Source organism: Oryctolagus cuniculus, chromosome 1 (genome assembly GCF_051225735.1).
Source record: "Oryctolagus cuniculus isolate XC-2025 breed Fujian yellow rabbit chromosome 1, ASM5122573v1, whole genome shotgun sequence".
Taxonomy (NCBI): domain Eukaryota; kingdom Metazoa; phylum Chordata; class Mammalia; order Lagomorpha; family Leporidae; genus Oryctolagus; species Oryctolagus cuniculus.
The window spans coordinates 231,753,255-231,780,586 of NC_142867.1; the positions used below are offsets into that span (position 1 = coordinate 231,753,255).

The 27,332-nt window shown below is 65.1% G+C and overlaps 3 protein-coding genes and 1 long non-coding RNA gene across 9 annotated transcripts; 3 read left to right on the forward strand and 1 right to left on the reverse strand.

Annotated features, from left to right (window-relative positions):
- Positions 1-476: 476 nt before the first annotated feature.
- LCN2 (lipocalin 2) lies at positions 477-3,670 on the forward strand. The gene is made up of 7 exons (XM_002722973.6): positions 477-718; positions 1,437-1,573; positions 2,574-2,653; positions 2,776-2,895; positions 3,027-3,128; positions 3,390-3,416; positions 3,545-3,670. Exons 1-6 carry the CDS (start codon positions 581-583, stop codon positions 3,407-3,409), a joined length of 597 nt encoding a protein of 198 aa, XP_002723019.2. The 5' UTR covers positions 477-580; the 3' UTR covers positions 3,410-3,416; positions 3,545-3,670.
- A 1,959-nt stretch (positions 3,671-5,629) lies between these two features.
- BBLN (bublin coiled coil protein) lies at positions 5,630-7,981 on the forward strand. The gene is made up of 2 exons (XM_051838498.3): positions 5,630-5,782; positions 7,604-7,981. Exons 1-2 carry the CDS (start codon positions 5,704-5,706, stop codon positions 7,774-7,776), a joined length of 252 nt encoding a protein of 83 aa, XP_051694458.1. The 5' UTR covers positions 5,630-5,703; the 3' UTR covers positions 7,777-7,981.
- Positions 7,982-8,661: 680 nt separating this feature from the next.
- Positions 8,662-24,532, reverse strand: CIZ1 (CDKN1A interacting zinc finger protein 1). Of its 6 annotated transcripts, none has more exons than XM_070057375.2 (17): positions 24,373-24,532; positions 23,754-23,874; positions 23,448-23,563; positions 22,003-22,074; positions 20,350-20,564; positions 19,112-19,205; positions 18,824-18,944; positions 17,802-18,382; positions 17,439-17,560; positions 16,701-16,898; positions 15,966-16,087; positions 11,535-11,622; positions 10,732-10,845; positions 10,390-10,539; positions 9,557-9,626; positions 9,244-9,365; positions 8,662-8,987 (listed from the first exon to the last, which is right to left on the reverse strand). In XM_070057375.2, the coding sequence occupies exons 2-17, from the start codon at positions 23,867-23,869 to the stop codon at positions 8,775-8,777; spliced, it is 2,514 nt and encodes an 837-aa protein (XP_069913476.2). In that variant the 5' UTR covers positions 23,870-23,874; positions 24,373-24,532; the 3' UTR covers positions 8,662-8,774. The 6 variants fall into 6 exon arrangements, with proteins under 6 accessions (XP_069913476.2, XP_069913474.2, XP_069913458.2 ...); XM_070057373.2 differs by having other exon boundaries at positions 24,365-24,528; XM_070057357.2 differs by having other exon boundaries at positions 18,824-18,920; positions 24,373-24,524.
- A 571-nt stretch (positions 24,533-25,103) lies between these two features.
- Positions 25,104-26,248, forward strand: LOC138845331 (uncharacterized). The gene is made up of 2 exons (XR_011382348.2): positions 25,104-25,267; positions 25,995-26,248. It is a non-coding gene; the product is annotated as an uncharacterized LOC138845331 (long non-coding RNA).
- The last annotated feature ends 1,084 nt before the right edge of the window (positions 26,249-27,332 follow it).

Here is a 27,332-nt window from a genome sequence, read left to right on the forward strand (position 1 = left end):
CATGTCTGGTTTCACCCCTGCCAATGGGGCCTGGAGCCAGGATCTGGGCTCAGAGCCTGGACTTCCTTGGCCTCTATAAGAAGCAGAAAGCAGCTCACAGCCTGCTGCATGCTTGGCTCTGGGCAGGTGCCGGGAGGTGGCCTCACCACGTGCAGACCCCAGTACCCACGGCTCGGGCTGAGCAGGGGGCCCTGGGGGCCGGAGATGAGAGTTCACCTGGACCGGGGACCACTGGCCCATAGACAGGGCCAAGCAGGCCAAGGGCAGTGGCATGCATGGTGCCCGGAGGGAGCCCTGGTCCCCGCCAGAGTCCTGGGACTGTCCCTCCAATGCCCCCCACGGAGCCTCCCCCTCTCTTTCTTGCACAATCCCCACAGGGGATCCGGGAGCAGAAATCTTGCCAAGAATTTCAGCCTGGGTTGCTGGCAATTGCCTCACCTTCCTGGATTTGGTAAAGGATGGCTCACCCCACCTTAGGGGGACCAGTGCCCAGATGGGCCCATAAATAGGGCACAGGCTGGCCTCGCCCTCACTGCCTCCTCCTCGTCCACACACCGGGCCCTGCAGCTGTCCTGGCACCATGCCTCTTGGTCTCCTGTGGCTGGGCCTCACCCTGCTGGGGGCCCTGCACATCCAGGCCCAGGACCCCACCCCAAAACTGATCCCTGCCCCATCTCTGCGCAGGGTTCCCCTGCAGCGGAACTTCCAGGATGAACAGGTAAGAGGCCCGGGGGGCGGCTACAGGGAGGACAGGCAGCTGTGGGTGACATGGGCTTCAGGCTGCCTTGCCCTGGGGTCCCCCAATGGCGGCCATGCCCCATCCCCCCCACCCCCACCCTCAGGGTCACCTCGACAGACCTTCCCAGACTCAGGACGGCCTCCTCCCCCAGGGCTCCTCCCAGGGCTCCTGACCCTGACCCTGACCCTGACCCTGACCCTGACCTCATCACTGCCGGCCCAGCCCAGGGCCCAGCTCCAGGGAGCCAACGTTGTGAAGCAGAGTTAAGCCGCTGCTTTGCAATGCGGCATCTCGTATTGCAGCACTGGTTCAAATCCCAGCTGCTCCACTTCTGATCCAGCGCCTGCCTATGCACCGAGGAAGGCAGCAGATGATGGCTCAAGTGCTTGGGCCCCTGCCTCCCCTGTAGGAGACCTGGATTGAGTTCCAGGCTCCTGGCTTTGGAATGGACCAGCCCCGGCCATTGTGGCCATCTGAGGAGTGAACCAGCAGGTGGAAGGTCTCCCTCTGTCTCTCTATGTCACTCTGCCTGTCAAATAAATAAATACATAAAGTCATATGACCATCAATGTACAAACTAAAACAAAAGAGGAGTTCCAGGTTCCAGGCTGGGCTGTCCAGAGAGGCCAGCGGGGACAGAGCGGGAGGTGGGGCTCCGGGCCATTGGTGGGCTCCATCTGCCAGCAGCCCCCCGCAGTTCCAGGGCAAGTGGTACGTCGTGGGCCTGGCGGGCAATGCCGTCCAGAAGAAGGAAGAAGGCCAGGAGCCGATGTACAGCACCACCTACGAGCTGAACGAAGATCGCAGCTTCAACGTCACCTCCACCTTGCTCAGGTGAGAGCCGCCCCTCGGGTGGCTGGAACGGGCAGGCGGGCGGACGCCTCAGGGCTGGGGGAAGCCATAGCACTCGCAGCTCTGCCCTGAACGCATCCGCTTCTGCCTTCTGTCTCTGACTCATCAGATCGTGTCCACAGTCACTTCTGCACACACACACACACACACACACGGTCACTGGAGGCAGCAGGGTGTCCTGGAGTGGGAGGTGGGACACTGGATCCAGCCTGAGGCCCCACCCACAGCCTCCACTGAGGGCTTCCAGGAGGTGGCCTTGAAGGAGCCAGCCTGTCCCAGGAGGCCTGGGCTGTGCACAGCAGGTCAGAGCCGAGCCACCCACCGGGGTCCCCAGGGCCCAGCACCGGAAGTGTGAGGAGCAGGTCTGAGCAGGGCCGCCCGTAGCAGTGGGGACCAGTGGTGGGGTGCAGCTTGGGGGATGGGGGCCTGGCTGGGCAGTCATGATGGGGGTATCAGCGGTGCAGCCACCCTAGGGCTCAGGGAGCGGAGCCTGGGACAGCCCACGCCTGCAGTGTGCTTCTGACTGCTGGGTGGGTCGGGGCTGGGGCGTTTGGTGGAGCAAGAGACCCAGGGAAGAGCAGGTCTGGGGAGCTGAGCCCCAGGGGACGGGGCATGGGGTCAGACTCAAAGGGGCCAAGCTTGGCCCAAGAGCTAGGGAGTGCTTGGGGCCTTGGACATAACTCACCCAGGAGAGACAAACACTGGGGAGGGGCATGGGGCCGGCCTTGCATAGGGAGACAGCCCAGGGCAGGGAGGCAGGTTGCTGGAGGAAAGACTGCAAACAGACCAGGAACAGCCGGGAATAGGCTGGGGGGAGGGGCGGAGCCTCAGGCCCGACTGAGCTGGCTGGCGAGGGGGGCTGTCCCTGGTTGGGCTGGACCGGGATCACCCAAATCCTGCTGCAGTCCCGGCCCCACCTGTCCAGCCCAGCAGGACCAAGCCTGGACCCTCCTCTCACGCCCTCCACCGCTTCCGCCCATAGGGACCAGCGCTGTGACCACTGGATCAGGACTTTCGTCCCCACGTCCCGGCCCGGCCAGTATAACCTGGGCAACATCAAGAGTGAGTCCCCGGGGGCCGCACTGTCCCATGGCGGAGAAGCCGGTGCTGCCGGGCTGGGGAGCAAGGCCACAGCCCCTTCCTCCCAGCCAGCGCGGAGCTGACCGCGGCGTCTGCACCTGCAGGTTACCCTGGGGTGAAGAACTACATTGTGCGCGTGGTGGCCACCGACTACAGCCAGTATGCCATGATGTTCTTCAGGAAGGGTTCCAGAAACAAGCAATTCTTCAAGACCACCCTCTACGGTGGGTCCCCACCCCACGCCCTCGCCGGGAGGGGAGGCAGGGTGGCCGGTGGGGACAGGGTTGGAGGCCTCGCTTGCTCACCAACACTCATGGAGTGTCCGCCGGCCACTTGCCGGTCACCTTGGCCACAGGGAGAACCAAGGAGCTGAGCCCCGAGCTGAGGGAGAGGTTCACCCGCTTTGCCAAATCTCTGGGCCTCCCCGACGACCGCATCGTCTTCCCCACCCCCATCGGTAATGGCTGCTGGGGAGAGGGAGGGGAACGTGGGGACGGACCGGGCCTGAAACTGCCCTGCCAGGGAAAAGGGGGGACCAGGGGGCAGCCTTCCGCAGGCCTCTGTCCTGTGTCCCCCAGCCCCTCTGCGGCCGCATCCCTGAAGGGAACCCCCAGTGGGCCCGGGGTGGCCCAGGGGTGTGCAGGGGTCCTGGGGAATCTGGCACGCCCCTCACTCCCCCTTCTCACCGACTTTCTCTCCCCCCCACACCGGCCCCCAGACCAGTGCATTGATGACTGAGCCAGCAGTGAGTATGGCTGGGCGGGGCGCCGCTGGGAGGCCAGGCGCGGTGGGCTGGAGGGCTCGGGCCTGCCTTTGCCCCTTGTCCCCCGCCGGCACTGTCGCTGCTGTCTGTTCACCCCGGCTCTCTCTCAGGTGCCTTGGTGTCTGCACGGGGTGCCACCTCCCATCCCACCAGCCCAGCACAAAGAGACACAGAGGCCGGAGACCCTGCCGGAGCTCATCCGTCTCCTAAATAAACACATGCTCCTAGCCCCTGCACCGGCCTGTGCTGCTTGACTTCAGGGCCACGGGGCGAGGGAGGGCAAAGTGGGGGCTCAGGCCAGCTCACTCCCAGGGCCCATGGTCCCCAGTCTGGGTGTCAGGGCCACACAGCAGCTCCAGGGCTCCAGCCGTCACCTCCCGCAGCAGACAACACTGCCTCTGACTGCTCGGAGTCCCTCCCAGGCGGACAACACTGCGCTCCCCGCTCCCAGCCCCGGGCTCGTCCCCAGGGTGGAGGCAGCCTGCCCTGCCCCCGCGCCCGTCTACGAAGGGTGCCCAGTCCTCTGGTGGCCCCGACGGGGCCGCTGGCAACATGTCCCACGGCAGGGGCACAGGCAGAGCTGAGAGCGGGCAGAAGTTGCGGCCAGCTCCACCTCATCGGGAGCCCTGTGGCTGTGGGGGAAACACAGCCAGGGCCGGAGGAGGCGGCGACCTCCCCAGACCGGGGCCACTGCAGGCAGGGGGCGAGCAGGGGGGCCCTGTCCCTCCGCCAGCGTCTTTGGGCCAGTGCCTGCTGTCCCTTCCCCACGGATGGACATTCAGATGCCGCCCCTCATCCCTCCTTCCCAGACCACGGAGGGGGGGGCACCATCCCTCATCCCTCCTTCCCAGACCACGGTGGGGGGGTGCACCTTGTCTCCTGATGGGATGTGGCATCGTGAGCTGGAACCCCTTTCCCTCCTGCAAAGTCAGAGGCTAGAGTGGGTGGGGCCCCCCAGACTCACACAGGACCCCACTGACCCTCGGCTAGGGGAGGGCGAGCCCACCAGAGGCTGCCCAACCTCACAAGCCTGGGACAGACTCCAGGAAGAGACGAGTTCGGTGCAGCCTGAGATCGGAGCAGGGATGGGGCCACGCTCACGCGCCGAGTGGCCACAGACGGGCAGCCAGGGCCACTGCCAGAGCCCCACTCACTGGGCCAAGGGTGGAAGCTGCACCCGGCGCACCAGGCCCTTGGGCTGCTCTTTGGGCGGTAGATGCCGTCTCTCTTACCTTGGTCCAAGCAAGGCAGCTTCCCATGGCCCCCTGGGACTACTGGGCCCTTTAGGATCAAACTCTTAGGGGCACAAACGAGGCTTTGTGCCACCTTCCCAGGTAACCGGAGGTGTGAGCTTCCTACAGCCACTAGAACAAACGATGGCAAAGTGCCAGCTCCACGCACGCCACGTTCACTTGGGTCCAAGGCAGGAGGGACGCCTGCTGGCTGGGAGACTGGCTGGGCCTTCCTTCCCCAGACCCATTCCTAGGGTGTGGGGTGCTGGCCTTCCTTCCCCAGACCCATACCTGGGGGTGCTGGCCGCTGGACCCCCTTATCTGAGGCTTTTCCTGATGGACTGCCCCAGCAGTCCCCTGCCACACAGCACCCAGAGGGGAGCGGCCAACTTTGCTTTAGACTTGCACTCCTTGGTGGTGCCGGGAGAGCTGGAGAGGCAGAGGTAGGAGGAGCCTCACCCCCCCCCCCCAACACCCTGCTGCTGCTCCAGTTCAGGCGCCCTCTGTAAAAAGGGCTGACCCTACTGGAGTGACCCTGAGGGGTGCGCACGAGACCGGGGAGGCCCAGGACCAGCGTAGCGGGAGGGGAGGTGGGTCCTCTCCGCTGGGGCCGAAACAGACCCTGGTGACCTGGCACCAAGAATTTGCCACAGCCACAGGAGGCGTTGGAAGCTGCGGGCCTGGTTTCGCCCACAGGACCCGCAGAGCGAGGTTCCCAGGCTGCTGCGACTCCGCCGGGCCGGCTCCCTACCGGCTCCCGGGGCAGGGCGGGCAGCTCCCGACGGCCCCGCCCAGAGGCCTGGGGAGGGGGCGGGGCCTCTGTGCGGCAGGGCGTGGGCGCGGCTCCAGCAGGAGGCGGGCTGCGGGGCGGGGCGAAGGCGGAGCTCCGGCTCCGGGGCGGGGCCCTCCGCCGCGGCGTTCCGCGCTTCCGGCCCCGGCTTCCATCCACCGCTTCCGCCTTCCGCCCCGCGCCGGCTTTGGACGCTACGGTCGCGGCGTTCCATCCTCCCGTGGCCCTTGTGGCGCCCGAGCCCGCGATGTCGGGCCCCAACGGGGACCTGGGCGTGCCGGTGGAGGCGGGTGCGGAAGGCGAGGACGACGGCTTCGGGGAAGCAGGTGACTTGGGGGGGTGGCGGCTGCAGCGACCTTTGCTTCTCCCGGGCGCAGCCGGGGTGGGGGCTTGGCTGGGCGCGGGGATGCGGGGCCCCGGGCGCCGCGCACCCGTGAACCATGGGACGCCAGCCCCGTTTCAGGGGGAAACCGAGGCAGCTCTGGGGACGTTCGCCCGTTTAGGATTTGCCTCAGTCACATCCTTCAGCCCGTGGGGAGCCCGAGACCCCGGCGAGGGGCGGGTCGGGCTTGAGGGGGCGCGCCCCGCCGCGCTGAGTCAGCTCCCCAGCGCCTGGCTCAGCACGGCGGGGCTGGGGGCTGGGGGCTGGGGGCTGGGGGCTGGGGTGCGGAGACGAGCCTCAGTCTCCCCGTGGGTAGGACAGCAATCATGATTAACTGCGTGCAGCTGTCAGGGTTGAGAGACGAGCCGGCGGGCAGGGTGCACCAGGTGGGTCCTGGGTGATGCAGGTCTGCGGCCCACTCGGAGGGCAGGGCGTGGCCCAGGCAGGCGGCCCGGGCCTGCGGCTCACGCGCGGTGCAGCTTGCCCGTGTGGCGTCCCGCTTGTTGGGTATAGCCACAGACGTGGGCATCCACCCCAGCAGTCGGAGACATTTTCCCCACTCGGGGTCTGCGGCCGGCTTTGCATCGGTGGCCCGGCGCCTGGGGGAGGGGTCCTCCCAGAGCCGATGCTGGCAGATTCTTAGGCCGGCGGGGAGGAGGTGTCCCGGGCAGATACAGAGGCTTGGCACAGCCAAAGCCTGACCCTGAGTGGCAGGCAGAGCCCGCCCCTCCTCCCCTCTGCCCAGCTGGTCCCCGGGACAGAGTGGGACGCATCCACCATGACGGCCACCTGATGGGTACTTGGAAGTTTTCACAGACTTGGGTCCCCGCAGCACCCCCTCTCCCCAAAGTAGGGTACTTCGCTGGCCTGGAGCAGAGCTGGACTCAAACCCACAGGCCCTGACGCCCCAGTCTCAGTTCTGGCTCCGTCTCCAAGCAGCCAGAGGACCTGGGCTGGCGCTGTTCTCTGCCTCAGTTTCCCTCCCCGTACTTGCAGGGCGTTGGGCTTCTCTCGGGCAGGGGGGCCTGCTCCCCAGACGCAGCACATCCGCCCCCGGAGCCGACTCCCTGCCGTGCCAGCCGCTTCCCCTATGGTCCCGAGCTGGCAGCGGGTGTCTGAGTCACAGGCTGGCTCAGAGCTGGGCCCGCAGTGGGCACAGGCCCAGACCTTGAGTCCTGAGGGACGCGGTGTTGCTGGGAGAGGCAGGTCGCGGGTGGCCGTGGTGGAGGTGCGGGTTCCAGAGGCGGAGGCGGCTGAGAGTGAGGGCACCAGGAGTACGAGACATCCGAGCTTTATAGTCCAGTGGGGGCGCACACCAGCGTGCACACAGCGACAGCAGGCAGGCCGGGGGAAGGGGGCCAGGGGATCAGCACAGGGGCCCGGTGGGCCGGGGGCGCGGGGGCGAGTGAGACGCCCCCCGGAGGAGCCAGTGCCCTCCGGGGAGAGGCAGCGGCAGGTTCCGAGGGAGGGCAGGGGTGAGAGGAGGGGAAAGGCGGGGAGGGCAGGGCCAGGGAGGGGAGCTGGTGCAGAGCCCGGCGGGGTCCTGGGCGCGCTGTCCCGAGGGGCCGGAGGACAGGACCTGCCTGGGCGGCCCCGGCTGCCAGGCTCAGCGTGGGCTCTGGCCTCCGGGCAGCTGCTGGAGAAGTGCAGAGGGGACTGGCACCTGCAGGGCTGCCTCGGCGGCCCGCCCTCTGACCACCCCGGCCCCACTGCCTGGCTGGGGCGTCTGGAGACACAGGACCCTTGCGCGTTTCCCTCCCCCCAGAGTACGCTGCCATCAACGCCATGCTGGACCAGATCGACTCCGTGCTGGACCACCTGGAGGAGAAGAACGACCGCCTGCACGCCCGCCTGCGCGAGCTGCTGGAGTCCAACCGGCAGGTGCGCCTGGAGTTCCAGCAGCGGCTCGGGGAGGCGCCGGGGGAGGCCGGCTCCTAGGCCCTGGCCGGGCTGCGGCCCGGGCACGCGTCACCTGCCTGACACCCTGTCAAGGGCTGGCCTTCGGGCCCCCTGGTGAGTCTGCCTGCCTGGGCCTCCCTCCACTGCCCGCATGCCCTCCGGGGGCCAGGTGGGGGCCTGCCACCACCCACCTCCCTGCCTGTCCGGGCCCTGAGTGTCCACATTAAAAGGGTCTCCGACTCCACTGTGCTGCTCTCCTCTGTGTCCTGGTTGAGGACCCCAGGGGCCTCCAGCTGGGACAGGGTGGGGCTCACGGGCGAGGAGGGGGCTGGGTTCTTGGCTGTGAGGTGCAGGTGAGGTGGGGTCTCCTCCCTACCTGGGGCGTCCCTGGCCAGCAGCTGCTTCCCTGTGTGACCCCCTCGTCCTCTGCACACCGCGGCAGCCTCAGCACTGCCCTCCCACCTTGGGCCTGCTCCCCCTGCCGGCCAGCGGTTCCCAGGGTGCTTTAACGTAAGAGAGCCCAGCGAGGCGGCCCCGCCGGGAACCGCGGACTCAGAACCCGAGGCCCCTGCACGTCAGTCCCGTGGGGGCAGCTGGGAAGAGGCTGGCGCGGGGGGTCTGCACCCCAGCCCAGGGCCGGATCCCAGCCAGTTGGCGGCTGTCAGCTGACGCTGCCGGGCCTGTGTCTTGACCTGTCACCCGGGGATAACAAGGCCTGTCTCCTGGGGTCGTCATGAAGACTAAATAGGTCCTTCCTTGACGGTGCCTCCTGGCCTGATGCATTATTAAGAGGGAAACTGAGGCTGAGAGAGTCCCTGGTTCCTACCTCCTGGTTCTGCCACCACACTGGGCCCAGAAAGGCTGGCCACTGGTGGGGCACCCCCTGCCCTGTCCACCCAGACAGAAGCGTTGGTGGGGACCGCATAGCCAAACTACCTTCTTTATTGATGTCAAGTAAGAACGCCAACCACGTCAAAGTCTGCAGAGCCCAGACAGCCTTAGCCCACCTGGCCCCCGGGCACGGGGCGCGCCCTCTATCAAGATTTGAGGCGGGTGGAGCGCCGAGGGGGCGGTTTGGGGAGCTGAGCTGTCACCTTGCTGGCGGTCTTGGCCGTGTCCTGCGTGCTGGGCTGGATGGGTGAGCGGCCGCCAGCGGTGAACAGAGCAGTCAAGGCGTTGCGAGCATTGATTGCACACCGGCGGCTCACGGGCCGGCTGGTGGGGCTGGGGTTCTTGGCCGCCTTGTATTTCTGGACACAGGAGGTACAGGTGAGGGCTAAACCACTGGTGCCCCTGGCCAGCAGCTCCCTCCTCCTCAGCCGCGACTCGGACAGTATGGATGTGCTGTGTGACCCCGTGGGATGCTCTCAGCCTCTCTGGGCCAGGGCTCAGGAGTTACCAGCCTGACCCTCTGCATGCCGCGAGTAAGGGATAGAGCCCGGCCCGTGTGCCTGGGGGAGGCAGCCAGCGGTCCGGAGCACGGAGCGGGCAGGAGGTCGGGCTCACCTGCAGGTTCTCGAAGTGGGCCAGGGATTTGCAGTGGGAGAGCTGCGCCCCCGAGTTGCTGTGGTAGAACTTGTGGCAGATGCGGCACACGTAGCCCATCACGGGCACCAGGAAGTCCACGCCTGTGGGACGGCAGGGTCTGCACACTCCTCCCTCGTCCCGGCCAGGCCACCCACCTGCTCGGGAGCCCCGCTGGACCGTCCCCCTGCTCTGGGTGTGAGCCGATGACAAGAGGACAGGGCCACCTGGGGGCCGCGTGGAGGCTGGGCGAAGGCTGCAGCTCCCGCGGGTGGGCTCAGGGCTGGGGTCTTACCGTAGGCCGTGTTGGGGTTGTAGGTCTCTGAGCCCTTCCACTCCTCTATGGAGATGTCTCTGGATCTCACCTGGAAACGTGCCAGTGGGGGTCCTGGATCTGCAGACTCGGGTCACGGCCCTGGAGCCCACCCGTGCCCCCGGACCCGCCATCCCCGTGACCTCCAGAAGGCTGGTGGCCTTCTCTGAGCAGGTGCTCACGCTGGCCCTGCCTCCCAGAAGGCCCTCGCCCATGGAACTTTCTGGGCTCTGCCCCACCAGCGCCCTCCTCTGGAAAGCCCTACTGTTCCCGGCTGGGCCAGAAACCATGCCGAGTGTGCCCGGCACGTCGTGTGTGCCGAGTCCTCGCACCTGCTACGGCTTACACCCACTCCACGGAGCAGGGACGGGCCCGGGGGTGTCAGCTCTCTTGCCCAGAGGGCTTTGGGGGGAGCTGGCGGGCCCCAGCCAGAGTTCACTCTGGCCGGGGAGGGCCCACTTTCAGGAGGTTGTGCTAGGACAGTGCCTGGTACCTGGTGGCGCACAGACAGGGAGCGCTCCAAGTGCCGGCTGCCGCAGCCGTCCCCGACCCCGTCCCCTTGTCCTGACATCTCTGCGCACCATGGAGCTCCCCACCTCTGTGCCTCAATGATCCCATCCCCTCCCCGGGATGCCCTCTCCCTCTCACACAGGTCAGAGGTCAGCCAGGCTCCGCGCGCTTCATCGTGACGCATGTTTACGTGGTCACGTGTAACAGAGCCCCCAGAATAGGGCGTGCCTGGGAGGTGGGGCGGGGTCCCTGCCGGGCAGCCTGGCCAGCCGCCAGCCTGCCCCCCACGCCCTCCCGCCAAGCACCTGCTTGCAGAGTTCCTCCTCGACCTCAATCTCTTCGTCGTCCTCGTCGTCGTCCTCCTCGTCCTCGTCCCCCTCAAAGCAGCCCACGGCGTCCACTGTGATGAAGTGGTCCTCGTCCTGGCCAGCCACCTCCTTCTCCAGCATCTTCAGCTGCCCGGGGAGGGAGCCAGGAGCTCAGGTCAGCTGCAGGCAGCCAGGGCTCCGTGCGCTGCCCCCACGTGCCGGAGTCCCGTCCCTCCAGACCTGCTGAGAGCAGGCTGCGCTCCTGCCCAGCGTGCTGTGTGGCCTTGGCCAGGGCTCTGTACCTCTCTGGGCCCATGTCCTCTGGGGGTGCGGGGGTACCTCCTTGGCCTTGTCCTTGTGGCCCTGGGACTTGACGTGCTCCACAAACTTGCGGGGGGTCCTGAAGTAGCGGCTACAAGCCGTGCAGAAGGGGCGCAGGGACTGCTTGGCGATCTGGGGAGGGAGGGAGGCCGTGTGGGCGGGAAGGCGGAGCCAAGCAGAGCCCAGCTGGAGCTCGCCTCCCCCTGCACACCCAGCTCAGGTAAGCAGCAGTCTGGGGCCAGCGCTGTGGCACAGCGGGTTAAAGCCCTGGCCTGCAGTGTCGGCATCTCTCATGGGCGCCGGTTCTAGTCCCGGCTGCTCCACTTCCCATCCAGCTCCCTGCTAATGTGCCTGGGCTCCTGGCTCCTGATTGGCTCAGCTCCAGCCATTGTGACCATTTGGGGAGTGAACCAGCAGATGGAAGACCTCTCTCTCTGTCTCTATCTTTCTCTGTAACTCTTTCAAATACAAAAAAAAAAAAAAAAAAATCTGCAGCTAATACTCCTAAAAAAAACAAAAACAAAAAACCAGAAGTCAGGCGATGCTGCAGCCCTGCCCCAAAACATGCAGACACAGCTCGTCCCGTCCCTGTGCGGCCCCAGGACGTCCCTGTGCAGATGGCAGCGGAGACCGGGCAGACACAGAAGACAGGAGGAGGGGCAGCAGCCTAAGGACCCCCCATGAGCACCCGGCGGGCAGCTGGGCGCCCTGGAGCCTAAAGGGACGTGACTGGTCCACCCAGAGGCCACAGCGAGACGTCACGCAGACGGACTGCCGCCGACTTCTCCCCGTCGACCCGGGCCTCCGCCCGCGGCCCCTACCTTGTGGTCCTGCGTCCTGCGGTGCTGGATCAGGTCCCCCACGTAGTAGACCTGGCAGGTGTTGCACCAGCGCCGGGGCGGAGGCTCCCTGAGAGGAGAGACGAGACGAGGGGAGGGCAAGGTGAGGCGGAGCGGCTGCAAAGCCGGCTCCAGACGCACCAGGCGTCACCGCCATCCCAACCGCGTCTTTTCGGCAGCCCTAACAGAATGGACCTGAGGGTGATCTGATGAACGCGAGTGAGGACACCCATGGGCACTCTGGGGTGGGGGTGGGAGTGAGACGCCCGCGGGACGCCAGGCGGCAGCACCAAGACCAAAGCTGCGGCGTGAAGACCGCGGGGGGAACGGAAGCCGGGCTCGGGTAAGGGCTCAGCCTGAGTGGCACAGGGGGCGTCAGGGCCACCTGCCGGCCACTCTGGGAAGAAAAGCCTTTTGCTCTCACCTCCTACCTGCAAAATAAATTCTAGCTGGACTCGTGGAGACACGTGTCACCGTCCCAGCCACATGCTTGGGGCGGGGGCGGACCCCTATGTAATCTTGGGCTGGGACAGATCTCTCTGCACAGAACAAGGCCAGGCAAAACCAATGCATCCGACTGCACAGCTTCCAAGCCAAACTTCCAAGGAAAATGAAAAACCTGTGACTGTCAAGACGAAGCCTTAGCCGTATCGCAGCCAGAGCGCGTCCTCCATGGGGGCAGCTTGCCAAAAAACCCAAAACCACGAGGGCCCGTGTCGTGGCGTTAGATCCCTGCTAATGGCCTGGGAGAGCAGCGGGAGACAGCCCAAGTGCTTGGGCCCCTGCAGCCACGTGGGAGACCCGGATGGAGCTCCTGGCTCCAGTCTGGTCCAGCCCTGGCTTTGCAGGGTTGAGAGATCTCTTGTCTCTCCCTCTCTCTGTAACTCTTTCAAAAACAAATCAACCGGGCTGGCGCCGTGGCTCACTAGGCTAATCCTCCGCCTAGCGGCGCCGGCACACCGGGTTCTAGTCCCGGTTGGGGCGCCGGATTCTGTCCCGGTTGCTCCTCTTCCAGGCCAGCTCTCTGCTGTGGCCAGGGAGTGCAGTGGAGGATGGCCCAGGTGCTTGGGCCCTGCACCCCATGGGAGACCAGGAAAAGCACCTGGCTCCTGGCTCCTGCCATCGGATCAGCGCGGTGCGCCGGCCGCGGCGGCCATTGGAGGGAACCAACGCCAAAAGGAAGACCTTTCTCTCTGTCTCTCTCTCTCACTGTCCACTCTGCCTGTCAAAAAAAAAAAAAAAAAAAAAAATCAACCTTGGGAAAAAAAGAAAAGAAAACCAAAATTATACAAGGCTGTGTTCTGAATCCACGAGAGTAAGGACTTCCTAGAAAATACGCACACGTACAATTTCACGTACGCTTCGCGGGGCACGCAGACCCCCTGGCGTCCGTGGACGGACCCCGGTAGGGACCCTGTGCTGACGCTGCAGCGTCGCCAACATCGGCAGTGACTGCGGCTTTTACTTCTGTAGACAGTGAGCGCCGCAGGGATGGGGGGGGGGGGGCACGCTGTCTTAGCTGTGCTCCGGCCGGCGGGGGTGGGGGCGGCTTTTCACTGCATATGCATTTTCCGTGTTCTTATCTATTTTCCTTCCTTTCCTTTCCTTTCCTTTTTTATTTGTTTATTTACTTGAAAGGCGGAGTTAGAGAGAGAGATAAAGAGTGTGTGTGCTCCCATTGACTGGTTCACTCCCCAAATGGCCACAAAGGCGGAGACTGGGCCAGGCCGAAGCCAGGAGCCAGGAGCTTCCTCCGGGTCTCCCACATGGGTGCAGGGGCCCAGGCACTTGGGCCATCCTCTGCTGCTTTCCTAGGCCATTAGCAGGGAGCTGGATTGGAAGTGGAGCAGCCGGGACTCGAACTGGCACCCACATGGGATGGCAAAATCACAGGTGGTGGCTTAGCCCGCTATGCCACAGCGCCGGCCCCATATTTTCAAAATCCGATAGAATACGAGTTCTTTTATAGTCAGGAAAGAAAGAACAGCACGACAGCCACAGGGCGTCCCCAGCATCGGGGCTGAGACCCTCGGTCCTCACTCGGTCTGGTAGCGCTGTCGACAGGTCTGGCCCGAGCCGGCACCACCCAGCAGCATTCCTGTGGGGTCCTTTCCAATAGGCGCTTTGGTAGAGCTTGAATTGAAATCTATCTATCTATCTATCTATCTATCTATCTATCTATCTATCTATAATTTTTTTCTTTATTTGAGAGGCAGAGACGGATCTCCCACCTGCTGGGTCCTTCCCTAAGAGCCTGCAACAGCCAGGCTGGGCCGGGCTGAAGCCAAGAGCCAGGAGCTCCGTGCAGGTCTCCCCTGAGGGTGGCAGGGACCTGAGTCCTTGAGCCATCTGCTGCCCCCCAGGGTGCCCACGAGCAGGCAGCTGGATCGGAAGTGGAGCCGGGACGCAAACCCAGGCTCTCCGACAGGCATGCGGCGTCCCGAGCAGCAGCCCAGCCCCCGGCCAGCGCCCACCGTGCTCTTTCTCTGTGTGCGTTTTAGTCCTTTGAGTCCAACAGCGTGCTAAATGAGGACAGCGAGTCGGGGAGACCTGGCCGCCGAACAGGTCCAGGCCTGTGCAGGGCACGCCGGAGGCCGCCCAGATGGCCGAGCCAGGTGAGGTCTCGGTGGTCTCGGGGCCCCGCTGTGCGGGCTCCAGGAGGCAGCAGTGGGGTGCTGGCTTCAGGGGCCTTTCTGTGGGGGCCCTCCCTCATCTTCCATGGGGAGCCTCGTGAGCAGCACTGGCCCTCCGCCTGGCGGTCACAAGGCCTCGGCCCTGGCCACGGTGGGCTCACCCAGCATTTCCCGGACACTACCTTTCTGCTGCAGGCGCCGGGGGGCTGGGACCGCGGGCGGCTTTGCCACAGTGTGTCCCCTGGGGTTGCACAGGTCAGAACCGCCGCTCCTTTCTGCTCTACAGAAACTAACGAGCAGCGCGGGGGCCGCAGGGTTATGTGACACTGCTGCGGACGCTGTGCTACGCTGGGCACGGACGGGTGCCTCTGCCTGCCAGTGGCGTGGCCGTGGGGCCACTGGTGGGGGCACACGGCTGAGGCTACTCGGCCGTGAGAGCTGACCTGCCCCTCAGTTTAAACGCCGCCTCTCCCTCTCCAAGCTTTTCTTGCCCCTCCCCCATTCCTGAACCTGTCCTGGTCCCAGGAAGCCAGACCCACTTTGGGGGCCACAAAGGCCCCCCACTCCCGTAGCATTTCACACAACGGCTGGGAGGACCAGACCCCTCCTCTGCCTCTGCTGGGCTGTGGGCTCCAGGAGGCCAGACCCCGATCCTGGAGCCCCCTGGGCCTGGCTGGTCCCACCCATGGTTTCTGGCAATGGCTGGGGAAGGTCGGTCTCCGGGACGTGGCTCACGCTGACGCTGCAGTGTTATTCCAAGTGGACAGGCCTCGGCCGAGCCAACCAAGCCTGCGCTGGGGAAGTGTCAGACCACTCCCAGGGGGGTCTCTCCACTGCTCCCTTCACTGCTTTCTCCCACGCTCACGGAGACAGGGGCGTGTCCTGCAGGGGGAGAGCTCCCCGACACAGGAGGCATGCAAGCAGAGGCTGGCCAGCCCCACGCCGGGAGCCCCCGCGGAGGCGCCACTCGGCCCCCAGGGGTTCTGCTTTGCTTCCGCTCAGAAGTAGCTGCTAACACTTTACAACCGGAAGCTCTGCTATGGATCCGGATTTCTGGTCCGTGCTGAAAAGGCAGGGGACCTGGGGCGGAGCCAGCTGTCGCCATCAGACAGGGCTGCGCCCTCCGAGCCTCCCCACCCCCACAGACCTGTGACCGCCCACAGGGTCCTGGGAGCTCCTCCTGCTTCCTGGCCAGGCCTTCTGGTCATGGGCTCCAGGGCAGGGCGGGGCTTCTGAGTGAAGCCCCCAAGACAACAAGAAGGGCACCAGTTCGAGTCCCGGCTGCTCCACTTCCCATCCAGCTTCCGGCGACTGCACGAGAAGGCAGCAGAAGATGGCCCAAGTGCTTGGGCCCCTGCCACCCATCGGGGAGACCTGGATGGAGCTCCAGGCTCCTGGCTTTGGCCTGGCCCCACCTTGGCCACTGTGGCCATCTGGGGAGTGAACCAGTGGATGGAAGATCCATCTCTGTCACTCTACATTTCAAATAAATCTTTAAAAAGGATAACTAAATCGAAGGGCCGATGCAGGGTGGCTCTCATCTCTAGCCCCGGGTGCCCTGGTCCCCACCACTGGGGGCTGGGGAGGAGGGCTCAGTGCCACAGCCCCCTCCCTCGTACAGCTGGGCCACCCTGTTCCTGCCTGAATTCCTGCACTGCTCGCCGCCGGGCCCTTGTACAGATGGGGAAACTGAGGCCCCCGTCACAGTGCCCGAGTGAAGAAGCGGGCCTTGCAGAGCCGAGACTGCCTGCCCCCAGCACAGCCCCACCCCCCGACTCACTCGTCTCTCTCCAGGACGTCCCGGGGCACAGGCAGCAGGGACAGGAGGCAGGCTTGGCTCATGTGCTGGATGTCCCCGAGCCGCTGCTGGTGCTGAGCCCCCAGCATGTGGTCCTGGAACTCCTGCGTGAGGGGAGCCAGGCACAGGGCGCGGTGTGAGCCGGCAGTGGGAGGAGGCGTGCAGCTGCTCCCACCGCCGGGAGGCCGCTCCTCTCACACAGCGCTGTGGGGGCAGAGCAGGGCGGGGGAACGAGGCCCGGCGCCAGGGCACCCCAGCCACTTCTGCGGGCGTCTCAGAGGAGGAGCCGTGGGGGGACTTCCAGGCCTCCAGGGCCCTGCTCGGGTGAGGCTAGGGAACAGACCTAACGCAGCCGCGGGAGCAGCAATGACACGCGCGCACCCCTGCTGGTGCTGACACTCACTCCAGCACGCCCGGGCTGGGCCTTCGGTGGTGATTACCGAGTCCCCGGGACCACCCAGTGAGGTGGGCTCTAGCTGCTGCTTCGGGGGCTCAGAGGAAGCTGAGGCAGAGGGCGGAATTCGCCCCCCAGGGCCCACGGTCCCGGGTGGGATTGGTGTGAATCGGGAAGACCTGCCTTCCCGGCCGGTGGGGTGCCGCCTAGCTGAGCAGGTGCACAGCTCCCAGGCCCAGGGTGGCCACTGAGGCAGCCGTGGGGGGGCAGATCCCAAGCTGGCCCCCGCCCCCCACCCCGCCCCCTGCCCGGGCTCGCGGTACCTGTTGGCTGCTGCAGCTGGCTTTACAGATGTAGCAGAAGAACTGGAGGCCCGGCTTAGAGGGCGGGCTGGCCGCCGAGGGCACACGGGAGGCGTCACCACCGGGACGCGGGCCGGGTGGGAGGGGTGCGGTGCTGAAGGCCCTGCTGTCGCTGCTTTGCAGGATGGTGACCTTCAGGGAGCCCCCGGCGCCCCACGTCTGCACGGGGAGCAGGAGCACCCATCACGTGGCCGCCCAGGCGACCAGCCTCCGTGCCCAGCGTCCCCGAGCACCGGCTCAGCCAAGCGTCTCGACAGATGGGACACGGAGACTGGGCTGTGCGGGGGCCGCCCAGGGTGCAACGCTAGATTCAGACACAGGGCTGGCTCTGAAATCCAGCCTCCCCCGGCTTCCCACAGCAGACTGGAAAGCTGACCAAAAAGGCTCCCGGGCTGGCCCCGTCCCGGCACCAGGCACATCCGCGACGCCCACTCTGCTCCAGTTCAGGGATGGGCAGGCAGGGGTGGACTCTGGTCCCCCAGATTCCCTCTGGGCCTGCTGAGCAAGGTAGCAGGGCGACACAGCAGCCCGAGCCCGTGCAGAAGAGCCCGTCAAACCCACACTGGCCTGTTGCGTGCTCCCACTAGAGGGCTGCTGTCCGTGTCACAGGTGGGGCCACGCGCAGGGACCCTGCGGGGCCCTAGGGCAAGCAGAGGCCACCCCACGCCCTCGCACAACTACATCCACACAGCGACGCACCCCTAGCATCTCTCGCGCCCTTCGTTCACATTCTCCCACGTCCAGGCCACGGGCCGGCTCCTCCCCACTCTCTTCCACGTCGTCCTGGGCGCCCGCTGGCTCCGGCAAGGACTGGCCCTCGTCTGCAAGGACAGATGTGCTCCAGAGCCCATCGCCACCCGGGGCCCAGAGAGAGCCCGGCCCAAGAGCTGCCTCCGGCTCGCGATCGGACCCTGGAGCCCCTGGTGCACACAGCACCAGACCCGGGTTTCAGACGCAGCCCTCCGTCCCAGGCAGCAGCCAATCAGGGCCAGACAGCGCCGGGGAGGAACCGAGGGTGCCGGCGACTGCCCCAGCTCCAGACTGCCCGGGAGCACCACTCACCTCCCGCAGCTTCTCCCGAATCAGACGGCGTCTCCGGCGCTGTGGCGTGAACCGGAACCGGGGCCTGCTCCGGTGCTGGCCGCGACGCGTGTGGCTGGGTCCGCTCTGGCAACTGCTCAGCAGGCTGCTCCTGCGGCTGGAGCCCTGGCTGTGCTTGGGGGAGTACCTGTGGATACGTCTGCGTCTGGGCCTGCTTCAGCGGCTGCGGCTCCGCCTGCCTCGGGGGCGGCGGGCGTGCTGGCGGCTGCACCTGCTTCTGGGGCTCTGCCTCCTGCAGCCGCCCGGGCTGCGCCTGCTCCTGCCGCGGCACCAAGTGCTCTGGGGAGGTCTGTGTCTGTGCCTGCTTCTGCAGCTTTGGCTGCACCCGGGGCTCCGCTGGCGGCATCCGTGGCTGAGTCTGCAGCTGCACCTGGGCCTGGACCTGCAGAACCCGTGGCTGGAATCGGGGCTGCACCCGGGCTTCCACTGGCTCGGGCAGTAGCTCCGGCGTCTGTGTCTGCTTTGGTGCTGTCATCCGGGCCTGGGGCTGGACCTTCACCTTCAGCTGTCCTGTGGGCGCCGGCTCTGCGGGCTCCTCGGAGCTGGGAGAGAGAAAAATCAAGATCCCAGGGGCTCTCAAGAAAGGCCAAGACCCAGTCTCCAATCCCAGTGCTGCCGCTCATAAGCCAGGGAACTGGTTTAACTCTGGCTTTCTGGGCCTCGGTCTCACCTAACTAAGTTGGGGAGCACTGTTCCCACCTCCCACAGCTTGCTAACCTGGGTTCAATTAGCACCGCAAACTGCCCACCCTCTGAGGTCCCAAATGCGCTTCTGCACCCCCAGCCCAACTCGGGTCAGTCCAAAGGAAGACCCAGTCTGGTCGGGAGCCCCTCTAGTGAACGGGGCAGAAGTAAGTTTGCTTCTCCTCCAAGCCAGAGGCCAAGGCCCTCCCACTGCCCCACGGAGGGTCCACCCCGCCCCGGCCTGTGCGGGAGGCCGGCACCGGGCGTGGGGGCTCCAGGCGGGTCTGCAGCATCAGTTACCTCTTTGACCTCTTGGCCGGGGGCTCCGACAGCTCACAAGGCTCGGGCTCGGGCTCAGGCTCAGGCGGCAGCGCGTGCTTCTCCCTAGAGATGGTGTCTGGGCAGGGGGCCGAATCTTGGTCTGGAACGGAGGCAGAGGCGGGCACGCAGGCGCCAGGTGGAGCAGGGAGGAGCGCCACGAGGTGGAACTGGGCTCAGCCCCCTGCAGGGATCCCCGCCTCCCACATCTGCCCAAGCCACCTGCTGACCCTCCCCCCGCCCGCCCCAACCCCTGCCCCTCCTCCTCACCTTCAGGCACCTCCTCTGGGGGCGCTGCAGCTGCTTCAGACCCCTCCGGGGGGTCTGGCCTGTCTTCCCCCGGCACCGTCTGAGAAGAGGAATCCTGCTTCCTCTCAGACGCCGTGTTTGCCACCTGCCGCCCAGCCCCAGCGGGCCCCCTTGCCAGACACGGCCATGCCGTCCCCCAGGGGACGCAGTCTGGCCCCGGGCTGCCGAGCAGACGACCTTAAATACCCCAGGAACTGGGTCTTGGGGTCCCACCAGGCTGCCTGTTAAATAACCCAGGACGGGGGCCGCAGGCCTGCGGCGCCGACTTCCACAGCCCCCCCCCCACGGAGCAGCCTGGGGGACCCTTGTAAAACGCAGGGCTGCTAGGGTCTCTCGTCTTTCAGGCTTCACCCGAATGCCCCTCCCCCAAGCCTGGAGCCACCCTCCCCACCTGCCACCCCCTGCCCCACACAACCCGGCCCCTCCAGCCTCCTGTGTCTCTGCTAGCCTCTGGCCCTCTGGGCACCCACACCGGCCTCTCTGGTCTCCTTCGGCCCCAGGCCTTCACCCGCAGCTTCCAGTCACTTCTTGCAGGAAGTCCTGCTGACCCCAGCCCGGGAGCAAGCCCCCGAGTCTATCTAGGTCCCCAGAGGCTGCCTTTCTGTGGCATTTTCCGGCCGGCATTAATTGGCTGGGGCATTATTTGGACTCACGTCTCACCCACACCCCTCCGCACCCCAGGCCTCTGGAGGGCCGGGCCAGATGCTCCTCTGCACCGCGGAGGCCCTGCAGGTGCCTGCTAACTGCACACACAGCTGGGCCAGTCCCGGGCAGCCATCAGCCTCCCCACCCGCCGCTGAGCCCAGAGACTGGAGCCGAGTGGGGACCAGCAGTCCGCTCACCACACCGGGGCCCCACGCCCCCAGACACTCGCCGGCTCCCTGGCCGCACAGCACGGGCAGCCTGCGGGTCAGGAGGCCAGGACTCCGGGGCTGCCTCGCTCACCCCAGGGCTGCCATGGATCTCCCGGAGGGGAGACGGGCAGACCGTGTCACGCCAGCCCCGACTGGAAGGCTGCACGTTCTAGGTCTCCCCTGGGCAGTGCTGCCTTCTAGGTCTCCCCTGGGCAGTGCTGCCTTACGGAAAAACGTTAACTAAGTAACAGTACTGCTGGTGCTCGGGGCTGAGGCCCAAGGAGGCCGTGTGGCCCGCCCCCGTGGTGGACACCCAGCGTCCCCTCTGGCCCCGTCGCCACTCACCTTGCGACTAGGGGTGGTGCAGGCAGGGGTCCGGGCCTGCTTCTGGGGGGTCCGCCCTGAGAGGCCGAGCTGCGGGGGGTTCATGGGGAGTCCGACGGGAGGGGGGCCCAGCAGGGACTGGCGCGTGGCCTGAGGAAAGAACTGCTGCAGGTTCGGGGTGGCCAGCTGCGGGGGCGAGAGGCTCGGGGCTGCCAGGCTGTACCCACGCAGGTTCCCTGTGGGCAAGGAACGGGCAGGACGACGGTCACGCCCAGGCCGGGGGGCAGGCACGGAGGCAGCGGCAGGGCCCCAGGGCACCACGGGCACAGCACAGATAACTCCCAAGGGGACCGTGCCCACCCAAGGGCGGCCCGAGGGACGAGATGAGAGCCCAAGGCTCAGTCCCACCTGGGGCACGGGGGATGGAGGTCTAAGGGCCCCTCGGCTCCCTGGTCAACGGCTAGAGTATCCCGCCCCCTTCAAGCCCCCCACCCCGCCACGCTTCAGAGCAAGGCGAGAGACCCAGCACCTCGGGTAGGAAGACACGCCCTAGCCCACCAGCCGCCCCTCCTCACGGGCCCGCAGTGAGCCAGGCACTGGGCTGAGACTCCAGCCTCACAGCGGTCACCCGGCCCAACCCCAGTCACCCGGCCCACCCCTGACAAAACCGAGACACAAAGTGGAGGAGCAGTTTGGGGGTGGGGTCTCTGTGGGGACAGCGCCATCTAGTGCCCCGGTCAGATCTCGGGGTCTCCCTGATCGCTCCCTCTGTAAGGATCCTACCAACTCCCAAAGCCACGTCACCCCGTGCCCGGGTTTTGGTCACGGCCTTCACACGGGACGGCCCAAGCATCATTCTAAAATCACTTCCTGCCCGTGGCCCACTTCCTGCTCCGAGCTGTACGGTGCAGGCCCTGCCCTGCCCCAAGCCCCCACCCCACTGAACTGCCACTCTCCCACACGTGGCCCCCCTCCACCCTGGCACAGGTCCCTGCGCAATCCCTCAGACGTCCTGCCTCTGGGCCTTTGCACAGGCTGCTCCCCCTGCCGGGGCCACTCTGCCTCGCTAGCTCCCCACCGTCTTTCACTTCCCTTTAGCTGCCTCCCTTCCAAGGGGCCTGAGCAGACCCCCTCCGTCCCGCAGGCCTCAGCCTCCTCGTCCTCAGGGCTGGCCGCCTAACTTCCTTGCCTTCTTCCTGCGGCACGGCATCTGACCGAGCCCCGCGCCTCGGGGGAGGCCTGGAGCCTGGAAGTGTAGCGGCATGAGCAGCAGTCGGCTCTCTCGCCGCGCTGCTGGGGGAGAGGCACGGGGCAGCTGCACAGTGCCCCATCTGCAGTGGGGCTAATGCTACTGTACGGGGTGCAGGGAGAGGGGCAGATGTGCCTGGCACGCCGTGCGCGTTCAGTTCTCGTGAACTTAAACAGGTGCACGTGTTTGCGCTGAGAGCCACCGTGCCCCTAAAATGCTCTAAAAAAAAAAAACCCAAACGGACGAAGGACATGGACAAGTCACAAACAGAAATACAACAAGGAAATACAACAAGGAAAATGTTCAACGGCACTAGCGCTCCAAGGATGGAAATTCAAACAGCAGCTACGGGGACTCTTTGCCAACAGACTCAGTAAGTTACGCGTCGAGACACATTTATAGATTTGTTAAAAAGCGTATAATACCCAGTGTTGCCGTGGGCATGGTGAGACAGGCACTGTCATACGTGGCTGGTGGCATTGCAAACTGGTCCAGTCCTTTAGGAAAGCAATTTGGCAACATGTATCAGGAGTCATCAAACAGCCACCCCCACCCCGACGCCGGCATTCTGCTCCTTCTAAGAAACATCACAGTCACTCAATGTCATTTAAATCAGCGAGAAAAAAAATAAAGGAAGGAAAAAACAGCTGAGAAGGCTTAGGCAGGTAACTTCATAGCCCTCCCGGTAAACGGTGAAGAAAAAAACTACAAACTAAAAACCTCAGGGCTGCTTTGCGGTGCAGTGGGCTAAGCCGCTGCCTTGTGCAATGCCAGCATCCCCTGTGGGCACCGGTTCAAGTCCTGGCTGCTCCACTTCCAATTCAGCTCCCTGCCAATGCACCTGGGAAAGCAGTGGAGGATGGCCAAGTCCCTGGGCCCCTGCACCCACGTGGGAGACCCAGGAGAAGCTCCTGGTTCCTGATCGGCCCAGCTCCGGCCGTTGTGGCCATTTGGGGAATAAACCAGTGCATGGAAGACCTCTCTCTCTGTCTCTCCCTCCGTCTGTAACTCTACCTCTCAATAAATATTTTTTTTTTAAAAAAAGGCAACAAGATTGCAGGAATAAATCCTTTCAAAAACACCCCACAACCTTGGCACGGACTCTGGAGTCGCCTGGGAAGAGGCCATGCCACTCTATCCTGTGAGAAGGAAGCTGGGTACAGCCTCCATGTACCACTCCCCGAGCCGTCCTGGGGAAGCCGGGGAGGAAACCTCCCGTATAAAAACAGTGGCGTGGGCTTTCTCCAGCCGGCGAGTGGATCTCCAGGTGACACTTCGGGTTTTCCTGTCCCCTTTGCTAAAATATTTTTTTCACTTTGAAGGGTGTGACTTCTACGAAGGGAATGCAAAAGAGGAAAACACACGTCTATACTATATACTGCCATTCTCTCTCCATCCGTGCACCTGTCGTCTGGAAGCCCAGGACCAGGACCGTCTGCACCCCATGACCCGGCAGGGCTGAGGAGCGGGGACCACCCCATCAGCACCTACTTGATGCCTGGCCTGACCCTGGGCACGCCATCCCTCCTGGGGCCTTCGTAACACGGGATTCTGGGAGTATCTTCCTTTAGGGAGATCTTGGAAGGAAGAACTGACTTCTCCACGTGGGGAAACCGAGGCAGGGTCACAGCCTCGATGCGCGGCATCCAGAGAGCCAGGCGGTGCCGTGGGACCCAGTGCCAGCACCCCCCTTCTCCTGTCTGAATCTGAGTGCCCCCAAGGAGCCAGCCCAGCGCCCGCCAAGGGCGCCCCTGCTCTCCGCTGAGCAGCTTGGGGGCCTCTACCTGCGCGAGGCCTCCGTGCGACCCCGCGCACCCTGGCTCCCTCTCGGGGTCACGGCGGGTGGCCGGGGGCTACTGGGGGGCCCTACCTTGCAGCTGCTGCAGCAGCAGAGCTCTCTGTAGCATAGGCCCGTTGAGGAGGGAGGCAGAGCCGGTGCCCTGGACGCTCAGAAGCTGCTGCTGTGTCTGCTGCTGGGGCAGCCCCCTGCGCGCCGGGAGGGGACGGGACACGGTTACTGGGACAGACAGACCCTCCCTCTTTCCTGAAGCCCCTCCCCACCCTTCAGGGTGCTGACCACCAGGACTCGCACTGAGACGCCCTGGGGAGAAAGGGCTGGGATGGGGGCTCAGACATGGTGGGCTGGAGCTGACCACCCCCCACGGACGGGACTCACCGGCTGACCGCCAGGGGCAAGGGGGCCTGCGGGGGGGACTGCTGGAGCAGCTGCTGGATTTGCAGCAACTGCTGCTGTTGCTGGAGCTGCTGTTGTTGGAGCTGCTGGGTGAACATGGCGGCTGTGGAGGAAGGGGAGTAAGGCCGGGGTTCCCCACCCCGCAGCGCGGTCCAGCGTCCCTGCCCTGGGCAGCCTCCCACCCAACGCGCGCGGCTGCACGCCTGCGGTGGAGGGGTGTCCGGCGGTGCCAGACCCACGCCACGCCCCTGCGGTCCTACCAGGGGCAGGCCGCCGGCCCCCCCAATCCTGCCAACAGAGCCGCCTCCGCACCCCCAACACACCGCCCTACCCCCAGCAGCCCCTCCCCGGGCCCGTGCGTGTCAGTAACAGCAGCACCCGCCCCCAGGCGTCCACCTTCCCCCCCACGGACCCCGGAAGACAGCGTCCCTGCACCCAACCGCATCTCCCGCGCCCCCACCTCCGCTAACCCCTTCATCTACAGACACAGCCAACCCCACCCATCAAGTCCCGTGGCCGCGAAGGCCGCAGCGCCCATCCAAGCCCCCCCCCACAACCCTGCCGGCCCCCGCCCCGCCCCCGCCGCCACGGACCCCCGCACCTCGGCGCCCCGCGCGGCTTCCGGCGCCCACACCGCGCAGCCTCCCCGCACCCTGCGGCGACCGTGTCGCCCCACGGGAAGCGCGGGCCGCGCGCGGGCCCGGGGGCTCGGACTCGAAGGCACCCGGGCTCCCGCGACTCGGCCGGGCCTTGGCGTCCGGCCGGGACAGCGCCCTCTGGAGGACGGGAGGTCCCGGGGCTGCGGACCGCGCTGGAGGAGCTGCGGGGCGAGCACCCGATCACCCCGCACCGGGGCCGCTCCGGGATGGGAGGGGGCCGAAAGCAGCGCAGACCCTCCGCCTCGCACCCTCTGCATCGCGAACGGGCTGCTCTGAGCCCAAGGTCCCTCTGTCGCCAGGAGGGTCTGAGTCATCGCGGGGGGCTTCTATGGGTGGAGGCCCGCACGGGGCTGGGGCGGGAGGGGGTTGCGCAGTTGATGTAAATGGGGGGGCCCCAGACCCTCGCTCAGGAATTTGCCCTGGAACGGGGTGCAGGGCTCCGTTTGAAAGTGCGTTTTCTCATTTGATTTGGCTCCGGAGGGTGCGGGGAGGGGTGGGTTCAGTGATTCAAAACGGCCCTGCCCCCTCCTCCTGCCCCCGGGAGCCGGCGCCCGGGCAGCTCTTGGTCACTAAGCGGGGTGCGGGGCTCCCCCGAGCAGTCGGTGTTAGCAGCGGCGGGCGCTGCGCGGACGCGCGCTAAAGCGCAGATCCGCCGCGGGCTGTGCGCTTCCACGGGGGACTGTCCGGCAGCGGTCCCCGCAGTCACGTGATGCGCGCTGCCCTAAAGCCGCGAGCCTGCCCAGCGCGGCCCCTGGCGCCGGCTCAGGTGCCTCGGTCGGCCTGGCCCCCGAGGCGAGAGCTGAGACTTAAGGGACGCGAGCGGCGGGAGCGCGCAAGGTGCCCGGGACCCCAGGGATGTCCGCGCCCGCGGGTGGGGAGGCAGGCTGGAGGCTGGGGGCTTTGGACCTGGGCTTTATCCCCCAGGACTGGGGAGCTCCAGGGAAGGGTGTGAGAGCTTTAAACCCCCGGATTAGAACACTCAACTGTGGTGGGAGCCGGGACGCAGGCAGGCGAGGCGCGGATGCGTCCAGATGGCCCAGGCTGCCCACCAGGTCGGAGACGTTGACGCCGCGACCTGGGTGCCCGCTGAGCGCGTCTGGGCTCGAATCCGGGCTCCCCTGCCTTCTGGCTAGGCGACCCTGGCCCCCCGCGAGCGTGCGCCCAGCCGGTTAAGTGGGTGCCCCCTCCCAGGGGGGAGTGAGGATTTCATTACATAACGCTCGGCGCTGGCACCTGGCACAGAACAAGCTCAGTAAATTGCCAAAGTGAAAACACTAAAAATAATGCTGGTGCTGGTGACGGTAGGGAAGCCAGCGCCAGCTTCCTGGGCTGGCTCCTCTCCCTGTGGAAGAGTGCAAAATCTCTCCCAAGGTTCCCCAACACGTCCTGCCCTTTGACCTGAAAGCCCCCTCGTAGGAACCCAGCCTAAGAAAATGATGAAATGAAATTATTAAAAGCCAGTCGGGGGCCGACGCTGTGGTATAGTGGCTGAAGCCGCCGCCTGCAGTGTTGGCATCCCACATGGGCGTCGGTTCCAGTCCTGGCTGCTCCACTTCTGATCCAGCTCTCTGCTGTGGCCTGGGAAAGCAGTGGAAGATGGCCCAAGTGTTTGGGCCTCTGCACCCACGTGGGAGACCTGGAGGAGGATCCTGGATCCTGGCTTCCCATCAGCCCAGCTGCAGCCGTTGTGGCCACTTGGGGAGCAAACCAGCAGATGGAAGACTCTCTCTCTCTCTCTCTCTCTCTCTCTCTCTCTGCTTTTGTCTCTCTGTAACTCTGCCTTTCAAAGAAATAAATCTTAAAAAAAAAAAAAAAAAAGGCAGTAGGGAGTTGGCTTGGTGGGCCGGGCCTCCTCTGCCTGCAGCGCTAGCATCCCTTGTGGACACCAGTTTGGTCCTGGCTGCTCCTCTTCCAATCCGGCTCCCTGCTGGTGGCTGGGGTGGTGAGGGCAGCAAGGTTTTGGCCCAGGTGCCTGGCACCCTGCACTCACATCAGGGGCCTGGGGAGGGGGGCTCCTGGCTCCTGGCTTCGGGTTGGCCCAACTCTGGCCATTGGGTCTGTTTGGGGGGTGAGCCAGTAGATGGAGAACTTTCTCTCTCTCTGTCTGTAACTCTGTCTCTCAAATAAATAATCTAAAAAAGAAAAAAAAAGCCATTAGGTTATCTGAAGAAGCATTATTTCTAATAGTTGTCTGGACAATTATTAACTTTAGGAGTGGCACGAAGCCATCAGAAACGATGTTTTCAAAGGATACGGAAGCACTCACGATAGGAGGTGAGTGAACTCGGCTGGGCACAAAACTGCATACACATTATGGTGCCTGTTTGGGAGAGAATAAATTCATGCGTGCAGTGGCCTCGTGGGCGGGTTTGTTTCTATCACGGGAGAGCGTGAGCGGCTTGCTGTCTTGTGAGTGACCTTGCATCGCCTCCCCAGGAGCAGCCCAGGCAGTCAAGGGCAGCACCCGGGGACGCTGTCTGGGGCTAATTGCTTTTAACCAGCCTCGTGCAGGCCAAGTGTCCCCACGGACTTCCCCGGAAGGAAAGACAGGCCCAGGGAGGCCTGAGCCGTCCGAACTCCTCGAAGCCTCTTTCTTGGCCCTGCTCTGAGGTGCATTTACCATGACCCGGATCCTGGGGCTGGCCACCGTGCAGCAGGTGACACAGCTGCCTGAGGTTATTGTTCTTTTTCATCTTTTTCTTGCCAATTCCCAATCACGTTTTTTGTTTTTCCAGGTAAATTACAGACTTTTGCTAGACCCCCCTACCCCTCAATTCCATCAGGGTTTTGCTTGGTGCTGCCTGACCACCCGTGTTTAGGTTGGAGAACAGCCGGCATGTTTGCCCAAGGTCTGTAGTTTAAGAATGAGGTAGAGGGGGCCAGCGCTGTGGCATAGTGGGTA

What these genes read in the sequence shown, in the direction of transcription:
- LCN2 (XM_002722973.6), top strand. Translation starts at nt 581, where the DNA reads ATGCCTCTTGGTCTCCTGTGGCTGGGCCTCACCCTGCTGGGGGCCCTG. An exon ending in GGAACTTCCAGGATGAACAG is followed by an intron (nt 719 to 1,436) that starts GTAAGAGGCCCG and finishes AGCCCCCCGCAG; the next exon opens with TTCCAGGGCAAGTGGTACGT. An exon ending in GTCACCTCCACCTTGCTCAG is followed by an intron (nt 1,574 to 2,573) that starts GTGAGAGCCGCC and finishes TTCCGCCCATAG; the next exon opens with GGACCAGCGCTGTGACCACT.
- BBLN (XM_051838498.3), top strand. Translation starts at nt 5,704, where the DNA reads ATGTCGGGCCCCAACGGGGACCTGGGCGTGCCGGTGGAGGCGGGTGCG. An exon ending in CGACGGCTTCGGGGAAGCAG is followed by an intron (nt 5,783 to 7,603) that starts GTGACTTGGGGG and finishes CCCTCCCCCCAG; the next exon opens with AGTACGCTGCCATCAACGCC.
- CIZ1 (XM_070057375.2), bottom strand. Translation starts at nt 23,869, where the DNA reads ATGTTCACCCAGCAGCTCCAACAACAGCAGCTCCAGCAACAGCAGCAG. An exon ending in CCAGCTGCAGCAGCCAACAG is followed by an intron (nt 16,088 to 16,700) that starts GTACCGCGAGCC and finishes CCCCTCACGCAG; the next exon opens with GAGTTCCAGGACCACATGCT. An exon ending in GCAGGACGCAGGACCACAAG is followed by an intron (nt 10,846 to 11,534) that starts GTAGGGGCCGCG and finishes CTCCCTCCCCAG; the next exon opens with ATCGCCAAGCAGTCCCTGCG.